The 19,384-nt window shown below is 42.9% G+C and overlaps 1 protein-coding gene across 2 annotated transcripts in view; it reads right to left on the bottom strand.

The window, feature by feature from the left end:
* Positions 1-17,474, bottom strand: part of TDRD12 (tudor domain containing 12) — a 71,796-nt gene extending 54,322 nt beyond the window's left edge. Inside the window, exons 1-8 of one of the 2 annotated variants that reach the window (XM_017667193.3) lie at positions 16,977-17,474; positions 12,717-12,875; positions 10,355-10,491; positions 8,978-9,097; positions 6,255-6,310; positions 4,883-4,968; positions 1,430-1,619; positions 797-889 (exon numbers count right to left, since the gene is read on the bottom strand). In XM_017667193.3, coding sequence (XP_017522682.3) covers positions 797-889; positions 1,430-1,619; positions 4,883-4,968; positions 6,255-6,310; positions 8,978-9,097; positions 10,355-10,491; positions 12,717-12,875; positions 16,977-17,147 — 1,012 coding nt within the window. In that variant the 5' untranslated portion in view covers positions 17,148-17,474. The remainder of the gene's footprint in view (positions 1-796; positions 890-1,429; positions 1,620-4,882; positions 4,969-6,254; positions 6,311-8,977; positions 9,098-10,354; positions 10,492-12,716; positions 12,876-16,976) is intronic. The other variant, XM_017667194.3, reaches the window with a different exon arrangement.
* Positions 17,475-19,384: the final 1,910 nt, after the last annotated feature.

Genomic DNA, 19,384 nt, shown 5'->3' on the forward strand with positions numbered 1-19,384 from the left:
GACCCAGTCCATATATTAAGGGAAAAAACTACATAGAGGTCTATACAGCAGGATCCCATTTCTGTGAAATAAAAGTTTTATACACACCCTCACACCTGGAGAACTTAGAAAGACTCTAAAATTTTAATAAGTAGGTATTAAAGATGGATTTTGATAATCTGTACTTTTCTATGATAACATTACCAAGGTAATTAAAAATAATTTTAAGTGTAGGGAATAATTCAGTTCACTAAAGCTTTGATTTATTTTTTACTATGGATATATATGTGAAATGTTACACCACAGGTATACATACACCCAATATAAAAGTGAAGTGGTACAGGAATTACCAGAGGGTGAGCCAAGCATCAAAGAGGCCAGCAGATTTCACCCTTGTCCAGCAATTCCAACTCATTAAATATCTTGAAGACACAGAATTAAAGATTGGGTATTTCTGCCTTCATAAATGTCTTTTCCTTATGTTTATGCGTGTGACTGCTTAAAATAAAAACCCATCATAAATCCATATGGATAACCTGAGGACAAATAAGAATCACTGGTCTGTGGCTGGACTGGAATGAGTCATTTTTACACATGAACAAGTGTCTGTAATGTTCTTTAGATTACAGAAAAATCCTGAGTACAGACTGCAAGGCAAATCAGCTCTGTAAGCACCTACATCATAAACTGGTTCCATTAAATTAAGAAAAGAGAGAGAATAACCACAGGCCTTCTGACAACCCTTATACCAATCTTTAGAGAGTTAAGAATGCACTTCCATGCTGCCTATAAAATCAGAGAAGCAAGTGGTACTTACCCAGGATGGTGGCAGTCGGCGCCAGGTCCCTGACAACACCCCTGGGCCACGGATGCTGGAGAGACGGCACCAGAAATGCTAATCCGTGTGCATCTGACAGGAGGAACACAGATCAAAATTAAAGCATAAAGTAAAACCCAGGATACAAATGTGATCTCACATACTCTTATATACTCTTATGCTATAAGGTTTTGGGAGACCCACCTCGGGGCCAAGGAGCAATGTGAAGGGACTGAAAACAACTAAATGTGGCAGGAAACATTTCAGGTAGAGTCTGTGACAGATGCTTCTCAGATTTCCATGCTAATAATAGCCTTTTTAAAATGTCTGAAACTCTAAATATACAAAATCTTATTTTGCATCTTTCAATTATGAAAATAGGGACTTCTGAAATTATAATCCTTTTTAGTAAGAAATTGAGAATACTTTTTTCCTGGTCTCATAACAACAAACTAGCAGATTTAGGGCATCAAAACCAGTCACAACTCACTAGAATCAAAATTTAAATATTAAATTCAGAGTTCAAGTCTCTGCCTCCATATGGGGCAAAGTCTGTACAACTTGTATCGATACACGAAGATTTCTATAAATAAGATAGTTTAAAGGAAACATATCGGGTGAGAATCCACTCACTTTTCATTCCTTGAGAATCTTTTCCTTGCAAAAACATTGGCCAAAGAGTAAGCGCCGGATTAAGTTTATTGGAAAAGGATGCTGACTTTATATTCAATCTTGGGTTCTCTGAAGAATCAAGGTTTTTATCCTCCTTGGGTGATATATAACACGCGAAGTTCTTTGCAACCAGATCATCATTAACACAGACCTGTACAGTTTTAAAGATTTCATAAATAATAGACAAATATAGTCAAGCAATTCAGAAAATACACCAAATTTAGCCCCAAATTTCAATCTTCAGAAAAACTATTTCATGGAACATAATTTGATAGAAATTGATCTCTTGACTTCTGTTCTGGTAATAATGAACTAGATACTTCTGACAAAGCCTCCTGATAAGAAAAATAGTAAGAATCTGTGCAAAAGATAAATGAGTCAAGTCTAATTAAAAAACTTTTTAATTTCTGCTCTTCAAAGACACTGTGAAGAGATGAAGCACAATCCAGAGATAGGGAGACAATATATTTTTAATTATATATCTGATTGTACATGTATCCAGAATACATAAAGAACTCTCAAAAGTCAATAAAAAGAAAAGCCAATTTTTAAAAATGGGCAAAAGACCTGAATAAATATTTCATCAAAGAAGACACAAATAACATATGAAAAGATACTCAACATCGTAAGTCATTAGGGAAATGCAAACTTAAACCACAATGAGACACCATTACACACCTGTCAGAATGACCATACAAGTGCTGAAGAGGATGTGAAGGGATCGGTACTCTCATTCATACATTGCTGATGGGATTGTAAAATAGTCAATCACTTTGGAATTCAATTCAGCAGCCCCTTACTACCCACAACTATCCGTAAGTTTGACTCCTAGGTATTTACCCAAGAGAAATGAAAGCACAGTTCATAGGAAGACTTATACATAAATATTCACAGCAGTTTTATTTGCAATTACCCCAAACTGTTCACAGGTCCAAATGTCCATCAATTAACAGAATGGATTAACACACATATTACATCCAGACAACAGAAGAGTACTTGACAATAAAAGGAACAAGATGGGTATATCTTAACAATGGGTTGAATAAAAGAAGCCAGGAGAAAAAAAAAGAGAAAGAACACCCTGAGACACAGCCCTGTTCTTCCTTTGGGAGCTGGAAAAGGACCATTGCCTCTATTTTAATTTTTCTGACAGTTATGACCTCATGTGTCCACTATAGGTTCTCTCTGCTAAGCATGCCTTCTGCACTTCACCACCTTGAAGAAAGAGCCTGCAAACAGCCATACACAGAGAGAAAGACCTACTTGAAACGCAAGAAGGAAGAAGGTCAGTAGAGAACTTATCTAAAAGATTTCTACAAGACTGGTACAATAGCCACCATTTTGGTATTTTTACAAGTTGCGAAATAACCAATGCAAAGTCCCAGGTATGGGATATGGGATAACAAGGGTATGGGATAACCCAAAATGCAATATACACAGTGGCCAATGACCTTTATTACAAATGAATAACGTAATCATGAAGAGGGTGGGGAAGAGACTAACCTAAGTGACTTTGGAAAACAGTATTCCAGCTGCAAGCTGTAAGGCTAAAGACACATTTCTTCACAGGAATGTGGGTTAGCAATTCTGAAATTACCCGATATGAATCCTAGGATTAACCAAACAACAGACTTAAGCTTAACAAGAGCAGGTTTCTCACTGTCAGAGTCAGGTGTCAAGAAAAGGAAAAGGGAGGGCCAGAAAGAACTCTGAGGTGCTAGAATGGGATGAGAGGCATCAGAACTCGTAATATATGTGCAGATGGACAGATCTAGGAGTGAATGTAGCTGTGTGTGCATGTGGGCTGCATCCATATGTGTGTTTCCTGTCTGTGGAGAGGGCTTACAATCAGGGACACCCTGCAGCTCGAGCACGCCTGCCCTGGTCTTGCTATCTGAATACTATTCTTCCATAAAAGGAACCACTTCTGGCTGGGCTGAAAAATGACAAAATTAGCTGGGAACATCTTATGATACCAGAAAGTAGGGAGTTTTCAACAATGATGAGTATGTTGAAAGCATCCCTAAGCCATTGTGAAGAAGCTCCTAATGGCATTTTGAGCAAGAAAATAATGATAGCAGTGGGTTTTGTGCCCCAGAATAAAATAAATACCGAAGAGCCCATACTGAGATGAACAAACTGCTGAGTCAATTCACAAGTGGGAGAAAGGGGCAGGTCTTCCTTATAGAATTCCAATTACAAATGCAGAAGGCACGATGGATGTGGGCAAGCACCACAGAAACAGTTTTGCAGGCGAGAATCACTGATGGATATTCGTACCTCTTAAAGTATCTCCCCCTAAGATACTCAATGATTTCAAAAGGAAAGTAATACTGACTCTGTAGAGGAAGACCCTGCAGTATCAGCTTAGCCAGGAGATCGAGACCTAACACCATGACTCCCCTGCTTTGATGCACTGTGTCACGATTCTGTGACATTCTTGCCCCAAACATACAACCTCAACCTGGTCATGCTAGACACCCTACCCACACCAGACAAACCCTAATGAGTAACATTCTACGGAATACCCGGCCAGGACTCCTCAGAAGTGCCAAGGTCTTAAAAGATGAGGAAGGACTGACTGAGGAGTTATCACAGATCAGAGGAGACTGAGGAGATGACATGGCATCTTGTATCAGATTCGAGACTCGGGAAGGGAAATTGGAGGGAAAATTGACAAAATTCAAATAAGGTCTATATATTTTTTAAAATAGTATTTTGTCAGTGTTAATTTTTCAGTTTTAATCATTCTACCGTTGGTCTATATGGTTAACACTAGGGGAACCCAGATAAATAATAAATAAAAACCTCTGTACTACCTATGCATCTCTTCTGTATGTGTAGAAGTACTTCCAAAGGAAGTTTTAAAACAAATCTACAGTTCAGATGCCTTCGGTGGGCCCTGGGCAGCCCAAGATCTGCACCTCCACCTTGTGCCACCCTGCAGAGGGGTCAGCTGGCCCAGTGTTAACAGGTAATAACTGGGGCAGAGAAGCCCATGAGGCCCACATTTCTAAAGTTTTCTGAATCCTTTACAATGAGCACATATTACACACCATGAGAAAATGATGAGGGGCAAAAAAGCAATGAATGAAAACCATACCAAATGTGTGTGCTTTTAAAAATTATGTCCTCTTTTAAGAAAATAACATTTCGTACTCATCACTATAGATACAATTTCTTGTCCATTAAGAAATAAAATGCTGTCTCAACAAAGCACTAAAGTAATTTTTTAAAATAACCAAAAGAAGAACACACATTCCCGGCTAACTTCTGATCTAAGCCAGACCTTGAGAGATTAAGAAAATTTTCTATGCTGTGTGAAAGACATTTTTTCCTTGGCATGTACTCTGTTTTATAAAAAAATATTTAAATAATGATAAAATATTTTAAAGCTACAATTCCTTCACTTACTTTTTCATTTTTTATAGTTACATAAAGGTAAACCTCAAAAGTATCTTCTTCCACAGCACATACTTCGGCTTCCACCTGGGTTGTTGCTAAATAGTGTAAATGAAAACATAAGTTAGCTGACACTAAAAGTGTGATTGAAACAGTCCTGTCTATTTCCCAATTATTCACTTCTACTAACCACTTGGGATTACCCAGAGCCTCACATCAAATGGCTCCATCCTGAAGATGGGGCATCAAGCTGAAGGCTCTCCTGGCAAGTCCAGGGCAGGCACACATCCTCTGCCCCCATCCGCAGCACCCTCCTCCTGCCACCCCATGAGCACCTCCTGTAGCATGGTTCTCAGCCCCCTCAGCCCTCCCAGTGACTCCCAAATGCACATTTCCAGGCACAGTCTCTCATCTGATCCCATTCTACCCTCCAAATGCCCCATGGATCCAGGCTCTGAGCTTCTCTCTCAGAGACTCAAGACCCCAAACAGCAGCTCCACATACAGGTACAAGTCAGGCACTATGCTAAGCCCTTTACAAACACATTTCACCTCTCTTACCACACCCTTTGAGGTTAAGTGCTGTTATTGTCATTTTACAGGTAAGGAGACCAGGCTCAGCAAAGGCTACACAGAAGTGGCAGAACTCCATTCCGTCCCATGCACCCTGTCTCCACCAAACCTGTAGCTCCCAGCAGCCCCCAATGGGCACACAAGGGCCCAAACTCCAAAACCAGGGACCCTCCCAACCTCCCTTTTCCCCCAGGTCAAAGCATCCGCTGCTCCTTTACCCAGGCAGTGGGGCAGAAGGGCAGAGCAGCCAGGCAGCACCCCAGGCATTTCACACCCACTACTTCCTAGGAGGCCGGTACAGCTGCTCCGCTCTGACTCCAGGGGGTTAGACAGATGCCACAAAAGAGACTGTATTTTCCAGTTAAGGAAAAAAAGAGGGCACACTAAATAGGGGCCCTGACGAGTCCATTAATCATAAATCAGCATAACAGTGATCACACACTAAGCATCCTTATACTAACCCTCACTCACTTAAAAATGCTAGGCTCTTCATTGTTAGTTCAACGAACACATGTAAATTTATTTTGCAGTGCTATAGCTTCTTTGCAAACTAATAGGCAGGCGTTGTTGTGTAAGGGTCCCTCACCTAAATGGCCCCTTTCTAATTTCAACTTTCAATTACTGATGTCCACATACACCCCCAAAATTCCGGAGGTTTAGGGTCACCATGACACTTGAGGTTGAAGGAGCTCCAGGTAACTCATGAACCCACATAAAGAGCTGAGCACGCCCATCTCAACCTCTCACCAGAAGGCTAACTCAACTCGGGTGTCAGGTCAAAGCAAGAAACAGTAGTCACGAGCTTGCCTTACCTTTTAGAATGCTCTGAAAGTACTGAATAGCTGCACTGTCCCACTTCTTGGCAGGTCTGGAACAGTAAGCAGATGCAACTTTATTAAATAAAAATCTGAGGCTAATACACTACCATCATTTCGTAAGTCATATGGTGGATGTTTCTGGCCTTACATATGGAACATAGGATGCAGGTAATGGGGAGCATGGCTCTGGCTCTATTGTGGGGGTGATGGTCCCAGGTGCACCCTGCACTAGCTCTCACTACTGCTGCCTGCACCAGTGTAGTGGTCACTAAGCATAGGCCCCTCCCTGGGGCTCCCTGAGTGACCCATGCCCACCACCGTGGCATTGTCTGCTCCAGCACCACTGTTCCCAGTTACCTGGGGCATTTCCGTCCCCAACCTGAACACAAGCTCCCAGGGGCAAGGATTCTGAATATGTAGTGTTCTGCACAAGCTGGCACAGAGTGAGGGCTCCATGCATGTTGGTTAAACCAACATCTGAAGAGTGGTTGGAGGAAAGCTAGCCACTACTGTGGTAATACAAAGAGGTATTCCTCACTTTGTCACGCTCTTTCACTGTCTCCCATTTTATCTGTCACCTTGCCCTTTCCTATACTCTAGAAAGAAAACCCTAGGAAAAGCTGTAGGCGGTGGAAGATCAGGAGAAACCAGTATTTGTAAGCAAGGTTGTTTCTCCACTGGTTTTATTTATCAGAGATACCACGACCATCCTCCAAGGGTTGTTTTAAAGATCAAATGAGGCAACACACTAAAGAATCCAGCCCAGTGCCTGGCCTAAAATATTGCTATTTATATTCTTACTAAGATAGAAAATAGGCACATTATTTCAAGAAAATTGCAATGGGTTTCTAAAAGGAGGGAAAAAATAAAGACAGTGGTTCTAAAATCTTGTCACACACACACAGAATTACCTAATAAGCTTTTTTAAAAAACAAAACGTGGCAGATGCCTAATGAGAATGTGACCTGAGAGAAAAATCAATTGAGGATATGACCAGGTAAATCAATCAATGATGGCACGTATCTGCCTGTCTGTCCATCTCTCTCACTTACATATAGAATAACCACATGAAGAGATACCCAACTTTACAAGTCAGAAAAATACAAATTAAAACAAAATACCATTTTTACCTAGCAAACAAGTAAAAAGTAAAAAGCCTCATGATATTCAATGTTGCATAGGAAAAGCCACATTTTTTTATACCCCAATTGCTACTCTTTCGGGAGGGCAATGTGACAAAATGTATGAAGACTGCAGTACACATATGAGACAGGCATTCTAGGGAAGTGCAAACACAAAGGTACCACAGGCACCTACACCGAGGGCACCCCAAGGCTGCGGCAGGTCCCTGAGGAGGACTGTGGTGCTGGCAAGGGGTTCACGCAGAAAGGGAGCAACCTTGAAACAGACTGCCTCCGAGGGAGAGCTGGGCATGGATAGGCCCGCCACCCAGGTCACCCCAGAGGGGAAGCAGTTGGCTGCTCTCAAAGAGGAACAGGGGAGGAGCAGGGCTTGCTGCTGCACTGGGGATCACTGTCCCAGACTCGCTGAGAGCTGGGAGCAGGGCAGCCTGGCAGATCACGCTGGCATCAGCAAGCATGAGCTGGCTTAGAACCTTGTTAGTGCAGATTCTGAGGCCAGCCACAAAGTGATGCATCCACCATGGCAAAGGATCTGCAGAGGGTCTTCACAGATCCCACAAAAGCATCCAAGTTCACAGAGAGAGGCAGCTTCCAAGTTCACAGAATACAATGCAACACCACCAAGATGTGCAAGTTGTACAAGCTGAGTAAGAGCTGTGCTGCTTCCTCAGATTTTTTTCCTAAAGAGCCACAGTCCTGGAGGGCAGGGGAGCAGTGCAGGTGGGAGACAGGGGCTGCCCCCAGGACTCAGGCAGTAGTTTTTCAAGAGAGTGAAGGTCCCAGCCATGCCCCCTGACACAGAACTGCCCAGCGCAGGGACCTATTCTGTACAATCACCGGCAGTGTGGCCAAAACCAGGGAAAAGGAGCAAAGATAAGGGTAAGTGTATGTGCTTCTCTCTCTACTTCTCTGTATGTTTCATTTATTTTTTATATATATTCTTATGGGAATGTACAGTGTAAAATGGTTTGGAAACAATCCAGCTGGCTATTAAGAAAGCAATGGTTAAATATAGCAGGTATGTCAATTCTACTTGCCCATGGAAAAGACTGAAAATAGAAAGAAGTACATGTATTGGCAAAGAACTTCAACATACATTAAGTTAAATTTGCAAATAAGACAGTATGTGGTAATTTTCACTAAAAGCTCCATGGATATGAATATGTACAAAACACTGAAAACGGTCTGTGAGTTCAAAGCCTCCAGGTCACCAAAGCCTCCAGGAGGGAGGAAGTGGGGCTGGAGAAGAATGCAATTGACTGTTTTTTGTTCTAAATGGTCTATGATCTTACATATCAATGTTTCCCTTTACAGTTAATTTATTCCTTTTTGTAAGATAAGAAAGCCAGAAAGCACAGAGTTGGGGCCCTATTCAAAACCCCTCCAACTGCAGCTTCTGGAGACAAGGCTGCCCTGGGCATTCTGCAGCACAACCAGGTCCGGCACACGCTGACTTGGGAGACACCTCTTGACGAACAGAGACCTCTGAACTGAGGAACTGATTTAAAAGAGAAATCATATACTCAATTTAAGAGTTCTACCAACGATTCAACATATGTTAGGAGCAGTACTTACACAATTTCCGCATTGTCTTCACAGAAGTCAATGTGTAACGTAACAGGCTTTGTGCAATACAGTCTGAATTTTTTTGCTCTGTAGGGAAGCTGCATAAAAGTTTCTACTGCAACTCGGATGCTTAACAGTGAAACAGAAACAGTTCCATTATAAAGAAAAAGTATATATAACACATTTCTTCAAAATATACCAATATAATTAATATGCTTAACATAAAAAAAAACGACACAAAGACCATTTCTTTCTGTTCCTATTACAGCCGCCAACAGCAGGACGTACTTGGAGACATTTTCCCAAAGGACTGAAAATTGGTTCTTGCAGGGCAAAAAAATCTTACTCTTTTGTATAGAAAGCACAGATACACATACAGTACACAAACATATATTCAGTGTATTTTTTATTTAAAATACCATAGCATGGGGTGGGGAGGGATCAGAAAAATAATGTCTAACAAGGTGCCTTAGAATGGAGAAACACTGAGCAATAACAAACTAAAGCAAATTCTATTTAAGACTTTTAAATACCAATTGCAATACACAACCAGAATTATCTTAAAAGTTCCTGTAAATGAGCAGATGTTTTTATAATTAGTATTTGTCAACTTTGCACAAAAAAGTTGAGGGACTGAAATTTGGTAAATAAGTTGTTCTACATTTTAATTTTCATTCTTCTTTAGGCAAATGACAGACCACTTTATCATACCATTTCTACAGAAGTTGGTTCTCATTATGCCCTGATGGGCAGCCCAGTCCTCATATTTATTAAACTGATATCCCTTTACTATTGGATAAGATGCTATGAAAAAAGTACCACAAACACCAACGCTGACGTGTTCAGAGTGTTTTCTAGGGAACTGTGATGCGTGGTCCTGGAGTCAGTACGGGCTCATTCTGAACTGTCTCCCCAACTATGTGACACTCGCATCCTCACTCTGTCAAGCAGAATGACCAGATGCTCTCCTCTCTACCAAGTGAGGTATACCAGCACCCTGTCCCTTCTGTGGAAACAAGAAGTTGCTGCTCCCAGTCGCATCTTTCTTGCAGCCAAGCCTCCCTAAAGGACCCATTCCATCACATGAACAAACATGAGGTCAGGCCCGGCCAAGCCATGTGAAGAGCCAGCCAAGAGCACCCAGGAGATGCAGAGCACCAAAAGCAACGGGGAAGGCAGGCCAGAGCCACATGACGAGTCTTCATTCTGACCATTTGCTTTTACATTCACTGCATGCAGAACTGGAAGCTACAAGTCTTCCTACCTTGAAACTAAAAAAATTCTAGTTTATGAATCTCCATCCCCTTGCTTTTAAAATTGACAAGCTCTTTCAAAGTTGACATTTGTATCCTTGACGGGTATAAGGCAAAATAAATATGTACGTACTTTTTAGATTTCACTGGAATGTGCTTGGCAAAATCCACAAGGAAACATTCTGCCAGGCAGTGGTCGGCTGAAGACATAATTGACTTAATAATAGCCCTGCACCAGCCCCTTAGCTCCTGACAATAAACCACACAAACCTACAGAATAAAATAGAAAATTTCAGTGTTAAAATCTCTAGTCATATCATGAGAGAACCAAAAGGTGCACCCCAAACCATCTCAAACCTGCATTTTACCTTACAGAAAAGGAAAGAGGTGCCAGGATGCTGGACCTGCACAAGCTAAGTACTGCCTGTCAATAAACAGGAACACAGGGCCCCTGGATTTTACTTCATTGCTTTTCTTAGTACAGTTATTTTGGCTCCTTAACTAAGGACAGTATTTAGAAGTAAAATGAGGAAGGTATTGCTTGACCTCCTTAAATCAAAAACAAAGCTTACAAATAATTGTCCATCGTGTGCTCATCTTCCCCATCCTGTTTCCCGAGGCTTTTCCCGCTCTCTACCATTTGTTTTCCATCTGCCACAAGTGGATGTCGGCTCCCTGATAATGAGGATTTTTGTCCGTCTGTTTACTGCCATATTCCCAGCACCCAGAACAGTGCATATCATGTACTAAGTCTTCAAAAACTAGCTGAATGACTGAATAAATAGATACCCACAGTCCCCTTTGTAGGGAAATTACCTTGCTGGAATGACAGCATGTGATATCCTGACTGTCCCCAGGACTGCCAGACCTCCAGCCAGCTGCTAGCAACCCACAGACAAGTAAACCTGATGCTGAGCACAAGCTTCTGAAGCTGCCCAGAGGGGAGAGTGGTGGGGCATGGGGAGAAGGGGAGCCACTGCAGATTCCTGCCCTTGGGAATTGAAGTTAGAAAGTATATTGCAGCCATTCTGCAAGCGCTGGGTTCTTGAGAGCCTCACATAACTCAAAACACACATAATTCAAGAGAAATTCTGCCAAAGGATGGAGAATCTTTCTGATTAATGCCGAAGTCAAAGCAACTTGCAGGAATGATATGACTAGTCAACAGTTCACACAGCCAGTGAACTTTGATATGGTGGTATACTAGGGCAACTATTAGCCAAAAATGGGATAATTTAAGGATCAAAAATACTGGTGACTATATTAAAAGCCATTAATTCAATAGCGCACTTAAAGATGGAAGGTAGGAGAGAAACACAAATCTCTGGACACCAATGTAGATAACTAGGTACAAATCACTATGCTGGTAATTGATTAGAGAAAGAATCAAGCAATTTCTCCACCTTACCAGTACAAACTCATTACTTCAGGGTAGCCAACACACCTAGTAGATGAAGGAAACTTCTCCACAGAAGAATTCCAGCTCATGAATGCAGAAGGCATAAGAAAACCACCATTTTGCAGGCTTAAATGAAAGAGCTGATTTGGGCAGTGCTGGTCCTGCATGATGCAACCAATACATGACAAGCCCATGAGTACCCCCAAGGGAGGGGGGGTCTGGCTATTGCTGTCAGGATCCACTGGTCTTTCTCAGCATCACCAAAAGTACTATCTTCCAATTCAATACCAGATGAAGCCCACACCACTTCATTTTTGGAGAAAAAACAGTGACCCTACATCTAGTCAAGACTTTACTAATTACAAGTTCACAGCAAACACAGGAATAGAGGGGTGAGTTCACCACTACCACAAGGAAGCAATCATGCTATCTGAAATGGGGAATATTTAGAGGGGTAACTGACCTGGTCTCATTTCTCCAACAAGTCAATGTTAATGGTTAGGAAAAAAATCATGTTATTAATGATGATTTTTTCGAGAGGGGTAATTCAAATTACTTCCTATTTTTGCAATAAAGAGTATATAAACCTTTTCTTTTCACTCTATTAGAAAAATTCAAACTCCTGAATAGTGACTGATCTGTAGCAAGAATCAGACGATGGGCACGGGAGCCGAGGTTGCAAGAAAAAAGGAGGGGCCCTGATGGGGAGCAAGGAAAAGCAGCACGGACTAGCCAAAGCCATAAGCAGCCAAAGGGGAGGCATCAGTCCTAGACTGCAAATCCGCTGTCTTCTTTGCTATGGTGCCTACAGCTATGATGGATCTAGAACACTGCTCTGGTGCCCAGCCCCAGGAGGATGACCCCAGGGCCTGAACTAACATGATGTCCCGGCTCCTGCTGCCCCCATGAACCTTATACACGAGCCGCTGCTTTCCACAACCAGCCTGCATCTCATGCGACCAAAAGTAACCTAACACAAGGCAATGATGATAAGCCATTAAAAGTGCTCTGAAAGCTTTTATCACCTTTATTGCCAAAATATTCTACATTTCAAGTAGTATTTTAAGACATGGTGCTTAGAGGGCACTACACATACCTGACCTTCTTCCAACATTAATGGTTTTATTTCTATATCTTGACACATGCTATTATAGAAGTCATTCATGGCACTGTTTAGTTTGCGGTAGTCAGCTTCATGGTCTGAAGAGGGACCACACCCTTTTATAACCACCCAGAAACATCCTGGATCTTCAACCTAAAAAATTTTTAAAAGACAAACAAAATAATGATTTAAAAGTAGAACTGTAAAATAATAAACCTTAGAATCACAATAACTTCTTCTAGTTTAGGTGAGCTAGCAAATTCTTGATGAGTAACTCTGTGTTAAATGATCCGCCCAAAGATATGTATCTATGTCAAAATATTGCACCGTATACCTTAGACAAGTTATATATCAATTATATTTCAATAAAGTGGGAACAGAAAGAAATGCAGAGATAAAATTCTAAAACATGTCACCAACATATAATATGTACTTTTTATTTGTTGTGACTCAAAATGCAAACTGAGATCAATGCCCTTAATCGCCGGTATTTTGAAAATATCCATAACAAAATGCAAAGGTTCAGAACAATATTTTTAGGCTGCTATGTTTTTTGTAAGAAAAATTAACACATATGAATATATGTATGTTGTCCTGATAGTAAGAGAAAGAAATGGTGGTTAGATAAACAGAAATAAATATAAATTATTACCTGCAAGAGAGGCCAGAAGAGGGGTAGAAAGGACAGGAATGAAAATCAGACTACTCTGGATATATCTTGTTATCTACTAATGTTATTAGAAACCAAGATTTTTTATTGTTGGAGAAAAGATACAAATATACAATGAAAAGTTAAATTTTAATTGAAAATATCAATAGGAAATCATGATTTTTCAAATGTATTTATTTCCTAACTCTGCCTGTTGAAAGGGTCTAAAAATAGTGACATCCCAAGATTTTGGGCCCTAGATCCCAGGTGGCAGAAGCACAGATGTTCACATAAGTGTTTCCTTCTGAATGTTTGAACATTTTTAAAATAATTAGTTGGAAAAAACAACAGCTGGCCATTCTCGTTCCAGTAATGACAGAGTAGTTCATGTGGACTAACTCAGCTCCAAGTAACAATGATAAACCCTAGAGAAAATACAAAAATCACAATTTGAAGGCACTGAAGAGTTATCACCAGCAGGTAGAAAATGCAGGGAACTCAATCCTTGACAGGAGGAAAGGTCACTGGGTGAGATCCCTGTTTACACACAGCTTTCCCCAGAACACTCCCTAGTCCTGGTGGCCTGAGTGGCTACAATTCCAGCACAAAGTCAGTGTTTGTGCTTGAGGAACCAGAGAACAGAGTTTGGGGCTGCCAGGACAGCTGTAAATTAAAGGAAGAAATTCTCAGGAGAGGCATGCAGGGGAGAGCCCTAAAGTCTGCATATGAAAACCCCTCAAATCCTTGGCAGCTGGTGACCATATAAAGAAACTCACATATCCATAGGGTAATACTACTCAACAATAAAGAGGAAGGCAATACTGACACACGCAAAGCAGAGATGAGGCTCAAATGCATTACACTAAGTCAAAGAAGTCAGACTCAGTGGCTACATACTCCTGTATGATTCTATATGCACAATTCCATTTTTATAACATTCTAGAAATGGGTAAGAAAACAGATCAGTGGTTGCCAAGGATTAGGGATGGGGGGAAAATGGCTACAACGGAGCACTAAGGTAATTTTGGGGGTGATGGAACTGGTCTGAATTTTGATTGTGGCTGCATGCATTTTTCAAAGTATCACAGAATTCTACATTAAAAACAATAAATGTTGCTATGTATATCACATCACAATTTAAAAAATAGTTTATGGGTAAAAAACTGATTTGAAGCAAACATGTTAAAATTTAAACTTGATAGGTGGTCGATGCAAAGGTGATTTTCTATACTTTTATGTATGTCCAGTATACTTCTAATAAAAAGCTAGATTTTTAATTTATTTTTAGTCAAAAGTAATGATTCTTTTAGAAAGCTTCTTGCTCTCTGATGTGACATCACCTTGACAGTATTTTTACCTAAAATGTTTAACTTAAACACAATCATGAGGAAAGAGACAGACAAATCCAAACTGAGGGGTTTTTTTGCAAAGCAACTGTTGTTGCTCTTCATAAGTTTCAATGATATCAAAGATAAAAAAAGCCAGGGAAATGACCTAAATTAGAGACTAACAGGCCAGGACAAGTAAATGCAATGTGTAATTTATTCGATCTTGAATTTAAAAAAACACCTTATATAAGACATTACTGAGACAACTGGAGAAATTTGAACATTGTATATTAGACAATATCATATAAATGGTAAATTTCTCAAGTGTGATAATTATATTGTGGTTACAAAAGAGAAAGCCTTTGTTCTTAGGAAGCATGTGTAAGGATTTAGAATTCTCAAATGGTTCAGCAAAAAAAAAAGTCTAATGTACATATAAAGAAACATGCGCACACAACAAAATATAAACATTTGTTGGAGTCTAGGTGTAGCATATATGGTTATCAATATTATTTTTGTAACTCAATTTTACATTTGAAAATCTTCAAAATACCAAGTTGGGCATGAATGCTTAAAAAAATTGATAAGGCATCACAGATCCTTTAAAGTTGCTAGCTCATTTTCTTCTAAACCAGAGGAAATGTAGGCCAGGTTCAGTTGCAAATGCTTCCACATGTTTTACTAGGTAGGGGGGGACAGGCTAACAGTTCTTCCAACCCCTCTCTCCTGGCCATCTTAATCATCTTGAGTGGCATTAACCACATCCACGTTGTGCTACCATCCACACCATCCACCTTCCCTCATCCCCTCTCCTTAGTCCCTGGCAAACACCAATCTACTTTCTATCTCTATGAATCTGACTACTCTAGGAACCTCATGTAAGAATCGCTAAGTATTTGTCCTTTCCTATCTTATTTCACTTAACGTGATGTCCTCAAGGTGCATCTGTGTGGTAGCATGCGTTAGAATTTCCTTCCTTTTTAATGGGAATAATATTCCATTCTACCGTATATATCACATTTTGCTTATCCATTCATTTGTTGATGTACACACTTGGGGAAAAATTTTTACTATCCGTGTAAAAGAGAAATCAACCTGGAGAACTACAACTGGTACCTGTGCCATACTGCATAGAAAATTTGCTCAGTGTGAGCAGGTAAGAACCGGAAGTGGGGGCAGACCAGAGGGGATAGAGAAACATGGTTCTTGGGTACAACTGAGAAGACAGGTTCCCAAGCTCTGGGCAGTGATGATCCAGCTCCTTCTGCAAAGGTTCTGCCCCAGTGGATTTGCATGTGGAAGGACCGTATCCCTGGAAGAGCCCTGTTCTAAGAAGAAATCCACTTATTCAGGGACTGATGGTGGAGAGAAGCTTGCTAGATGGATCTGAAACTCTTAAAAGTCTCAGGGCAAATCCTTTTTAAGAGTCAGCTGCCTCAAAAGCTTGTGAATCTGTTCGTATAAACTACGTTAAGACATAAAACAGCATAAAGGTTGGTTTTTTAAAACCCACCATTTGCTTTGTCCTTCTCCTTTGCCCACTACAATATTATTTGTTTTTTTCTTAAAGGGATTTGTATTTTTTTTTTCCAGTAGCTGAAACCCACCCCTTGGCTATGGTTTGAAACCCCTTCCTCCAAAAACACGCCATGCCTTGGCAGTCTCCTGCATCAGCGGATTCCACGGGAACCTGCAGCTGTTCCGAGGGCTCGGCAGGCCCCACCCACGCCCCGAAGATCTGACTGGGGCCCCGAGGGCCCGCGCGTGCAGAAGTTGGGGCTCAGAGACCTGGCTGCAAGCGCGCAGGGAACCCCACGAGTCACGCCGGGGTGGCGTGTGCAGGGGAGTACAGGTCACCCCCGCCCCGGGCCCGGGCTTGGGGCCCATCGGAGAGGGCCCGAGTCTGGGGAGAGGCATTGGTCAGGGTCCCGGCACCCACGGACCCGGGTGCGAGGGGCCCCCACCCAGTGCCGGCCCGAGACGGGGTGAGTGGGAGAAGGGGTTACAGACCATCCTAGTCCTGAGGTACCAGTCAGGAAATACAGGATACCCGGTTAATTCTGAGTTTCGGAGGAGAAAACAAGTAACTTTTTTGCTCGAAGTATGTCCCAAGTGGTGCGTGGTCACGCCTCAACTAAACTGTCCTGTTGTTTATGTGTAATTCGGAGTCCGGGTCTCGTCCGGCACCCCAGGCGCGGGCCCAGTGGCCGGCGCCCCCACCAGGGCGGCGCTGCGGTGGGAAAGGGCCAAGGCCCGGCCGGGGCGGCGCTCGCTCACCTTCAGCACCAGCACCTCCAGCATCCTCCCCGCGCGCGGCAGGCCTGCCTCTGGACTCGCCCCGGCAAGGCCCTGGCCGCCGCGGCCGCGCCCCTCTCCGGGTCTCCCGGTCATTGCGCCCTCGGAAGGAGCTTCGGAGGCAACGACGCAGGCAGGGCCTGCCTCCGCCATCCCCGCTCACCGCCCGCCCGGGCCGCGCACCACCCGCGACGCGCTCAGTCCTCCAAACGCGACGCCGCCCGGCTCTCCGACCCCCGCCCGCGCATGCTTCGAGGCTTCCAGAAACCCTTGGCGCTTCAACGGCCGGGATAACGGCCGCCCCTGCGCACAGCGCCCCGGTGTGGTGAGGCGGGGTGCAGAGAGATGCGTAGGAAAGGCGCGGCGCCCCAGGGCCAGGGGTCACGTGGGTCGCTCCCTGGCCCCCACGACCTCCCAGGGCCCAGGGACACCCCGACCACTATGTTCCCAGCGCCACTGGGCCGAGTGGCTGCCTATGGACAGATTCAGTTCATGGTTTTAACTGTCGGCCCTGCCCTCCACTCCACTCCAGCCTTCAGACTCCCTCTTGGTCACCCTCCACCTCGCAGCCTTGGGGCGAGGAAACTCACCCCCAGCCACTGATGCCCAGGCCTTCTTGGCCTCCTGGCAACATTCCCCACCACCTCCACCTCTGGAAAGGCTTTCCTCCCACCTGGCCCTCTATTGTCAGGGATCCCCAAGTTTCCATCATTGGTATTCTTGTCACCACCAAAGGTCACACACTGCAGCCTCCTGGGCCAGGTTCTCCTCCAGACATGTATTTGTAACTTCTGCTAAGGCACTGAAGGGTCCTCTAAACTTTGAACACTTGGAAACCTGTTTTCTCCCCTGAAAATTGGGACTCATAGAGTGATCTCAGGTGAGGTCACACTTTGTGAAACAAAGGACAACCCAAGAACCGCTCAGGGAGGATTAGCTCTTATTACTACCTCAGGAATCTCCAACACGAAGTCAACAAGCCAGAAGAAAGTGAGAGCATTCCTTAAGAATCAAAGGAACCATGGCTAAAAAAAAAAGTTCTGGGTCTAAGTGGTTTTACAGATGAATTCTTTTAATATTTCAATTGTGAAAAATAACTCATGTCAAATTGTTCATTTGCTAGAAAGGGAAACGAGGTGGCAAAGAGTGCACCAGTTTGCAGAGAGCATGGCAATTGTGGAGTTACCTATTTGGGAAATAAAACGTTCCCGTATCCAGTTTTGCTTTTAAGAGCAAAAATCACATGCTTAAAGTCTCAGGCAGGAGAGTTGGAGAGATGTGCTGACTTAGGATCAGGAGGAAAATACAGCTATAAGTACATGCTGTTCACCTGTTGCTGAATTGGGCTAACCAGGCCCCCGCCTCAGTGAAGGCACCTGGTAGGGCCAACTCACCTGAAAGCTCCACAACTTGAAAAAAATGGGAAACACCAGATGTAATTTAAATGAAGGATCCCAGAGACAGTTTCCAAGCCCCAAAGAAGATGCAGAGAACAGCCTTCTTCTAGTTCTATGTATAGAGTCAACATTTTTTTCTTTTGACCAGAACCCATGCTACCTATGGTGTTGCCCAAACTTTATCACAACGCAGCCCGCAGAGAATGGAGGCATATATACATGACAGCAGGATGAGGAGTCCAGACTGCTGCAATGAGCTTGCTGCCCTGGGGCTCCAGCCACCTAGGCCCTTGGAAGCTAAAGAAGTCCGTATCTGTCCCTCCCCCAACAGCTAGCAGATTTTTACAAATTGCTCCAAATAAATAACTCATAGGGATGTAAAGACACAGAACATTAGTTAATAATAACACTGTATTGCATATTTGAAAATTGCTAACACAGTAGATCCTAAAAGTACACAAGAAAAAAGAATTTTGTAACTATGTATGGTGATGGATATTAACTAGAATTATTGTGGTGATTGTCTTGCCAATGGGTTTCAGCCCTGGGCAAGTTCACTATGGATTCAGTGTGCCCAAAGAAAATAACAGTAAAACGTTCTTGGGGTGAAAGGGTTATACCCAACTTTATTCCCACAGTGGCAGGTCAGTCACTAAAATCCTGTTCACACAGAGCGAGTCTGCATGCAGCAAGCAGGTCTCTGCCTCTGGGCCCCTCTGCCCGCACAGTCATCCTCTGGGCTTCTTTGCCTACACAGTCGTCCCGCAAATCCGTTCTCTGGGCCTCTGTCCTCGGCACTGCCACCACTCCAGCCTCTGCTCTGCTCCTCTGCAGCCTTGCAGCCGAGCCACCATGTCACCCAGAACACTGGGCTGAGCTCTTTATATAGAATCAATAGCAACATTTTGCCCACACGTGTGTAGTGAGCAAGCCAACCAGGGCCAGGTGAGACTCCTGGCCACAGGACCTTTCATTTTATCCACAGTGATCATT

The sequence above is a fragment of the Manis javanica genome, chromosome 17, assembly GCF_040802235.1.
Source record: "Manis javanica isolate MJ-LG chromosome 17, MJ_LKY, whole genome shotgun sequence".
Classification (NCBI taxonomy): Eukaryota; Metazoa; Chordata; class Mammalia; order Pholidota; family Manidae; genus Manis; species Manis javanica.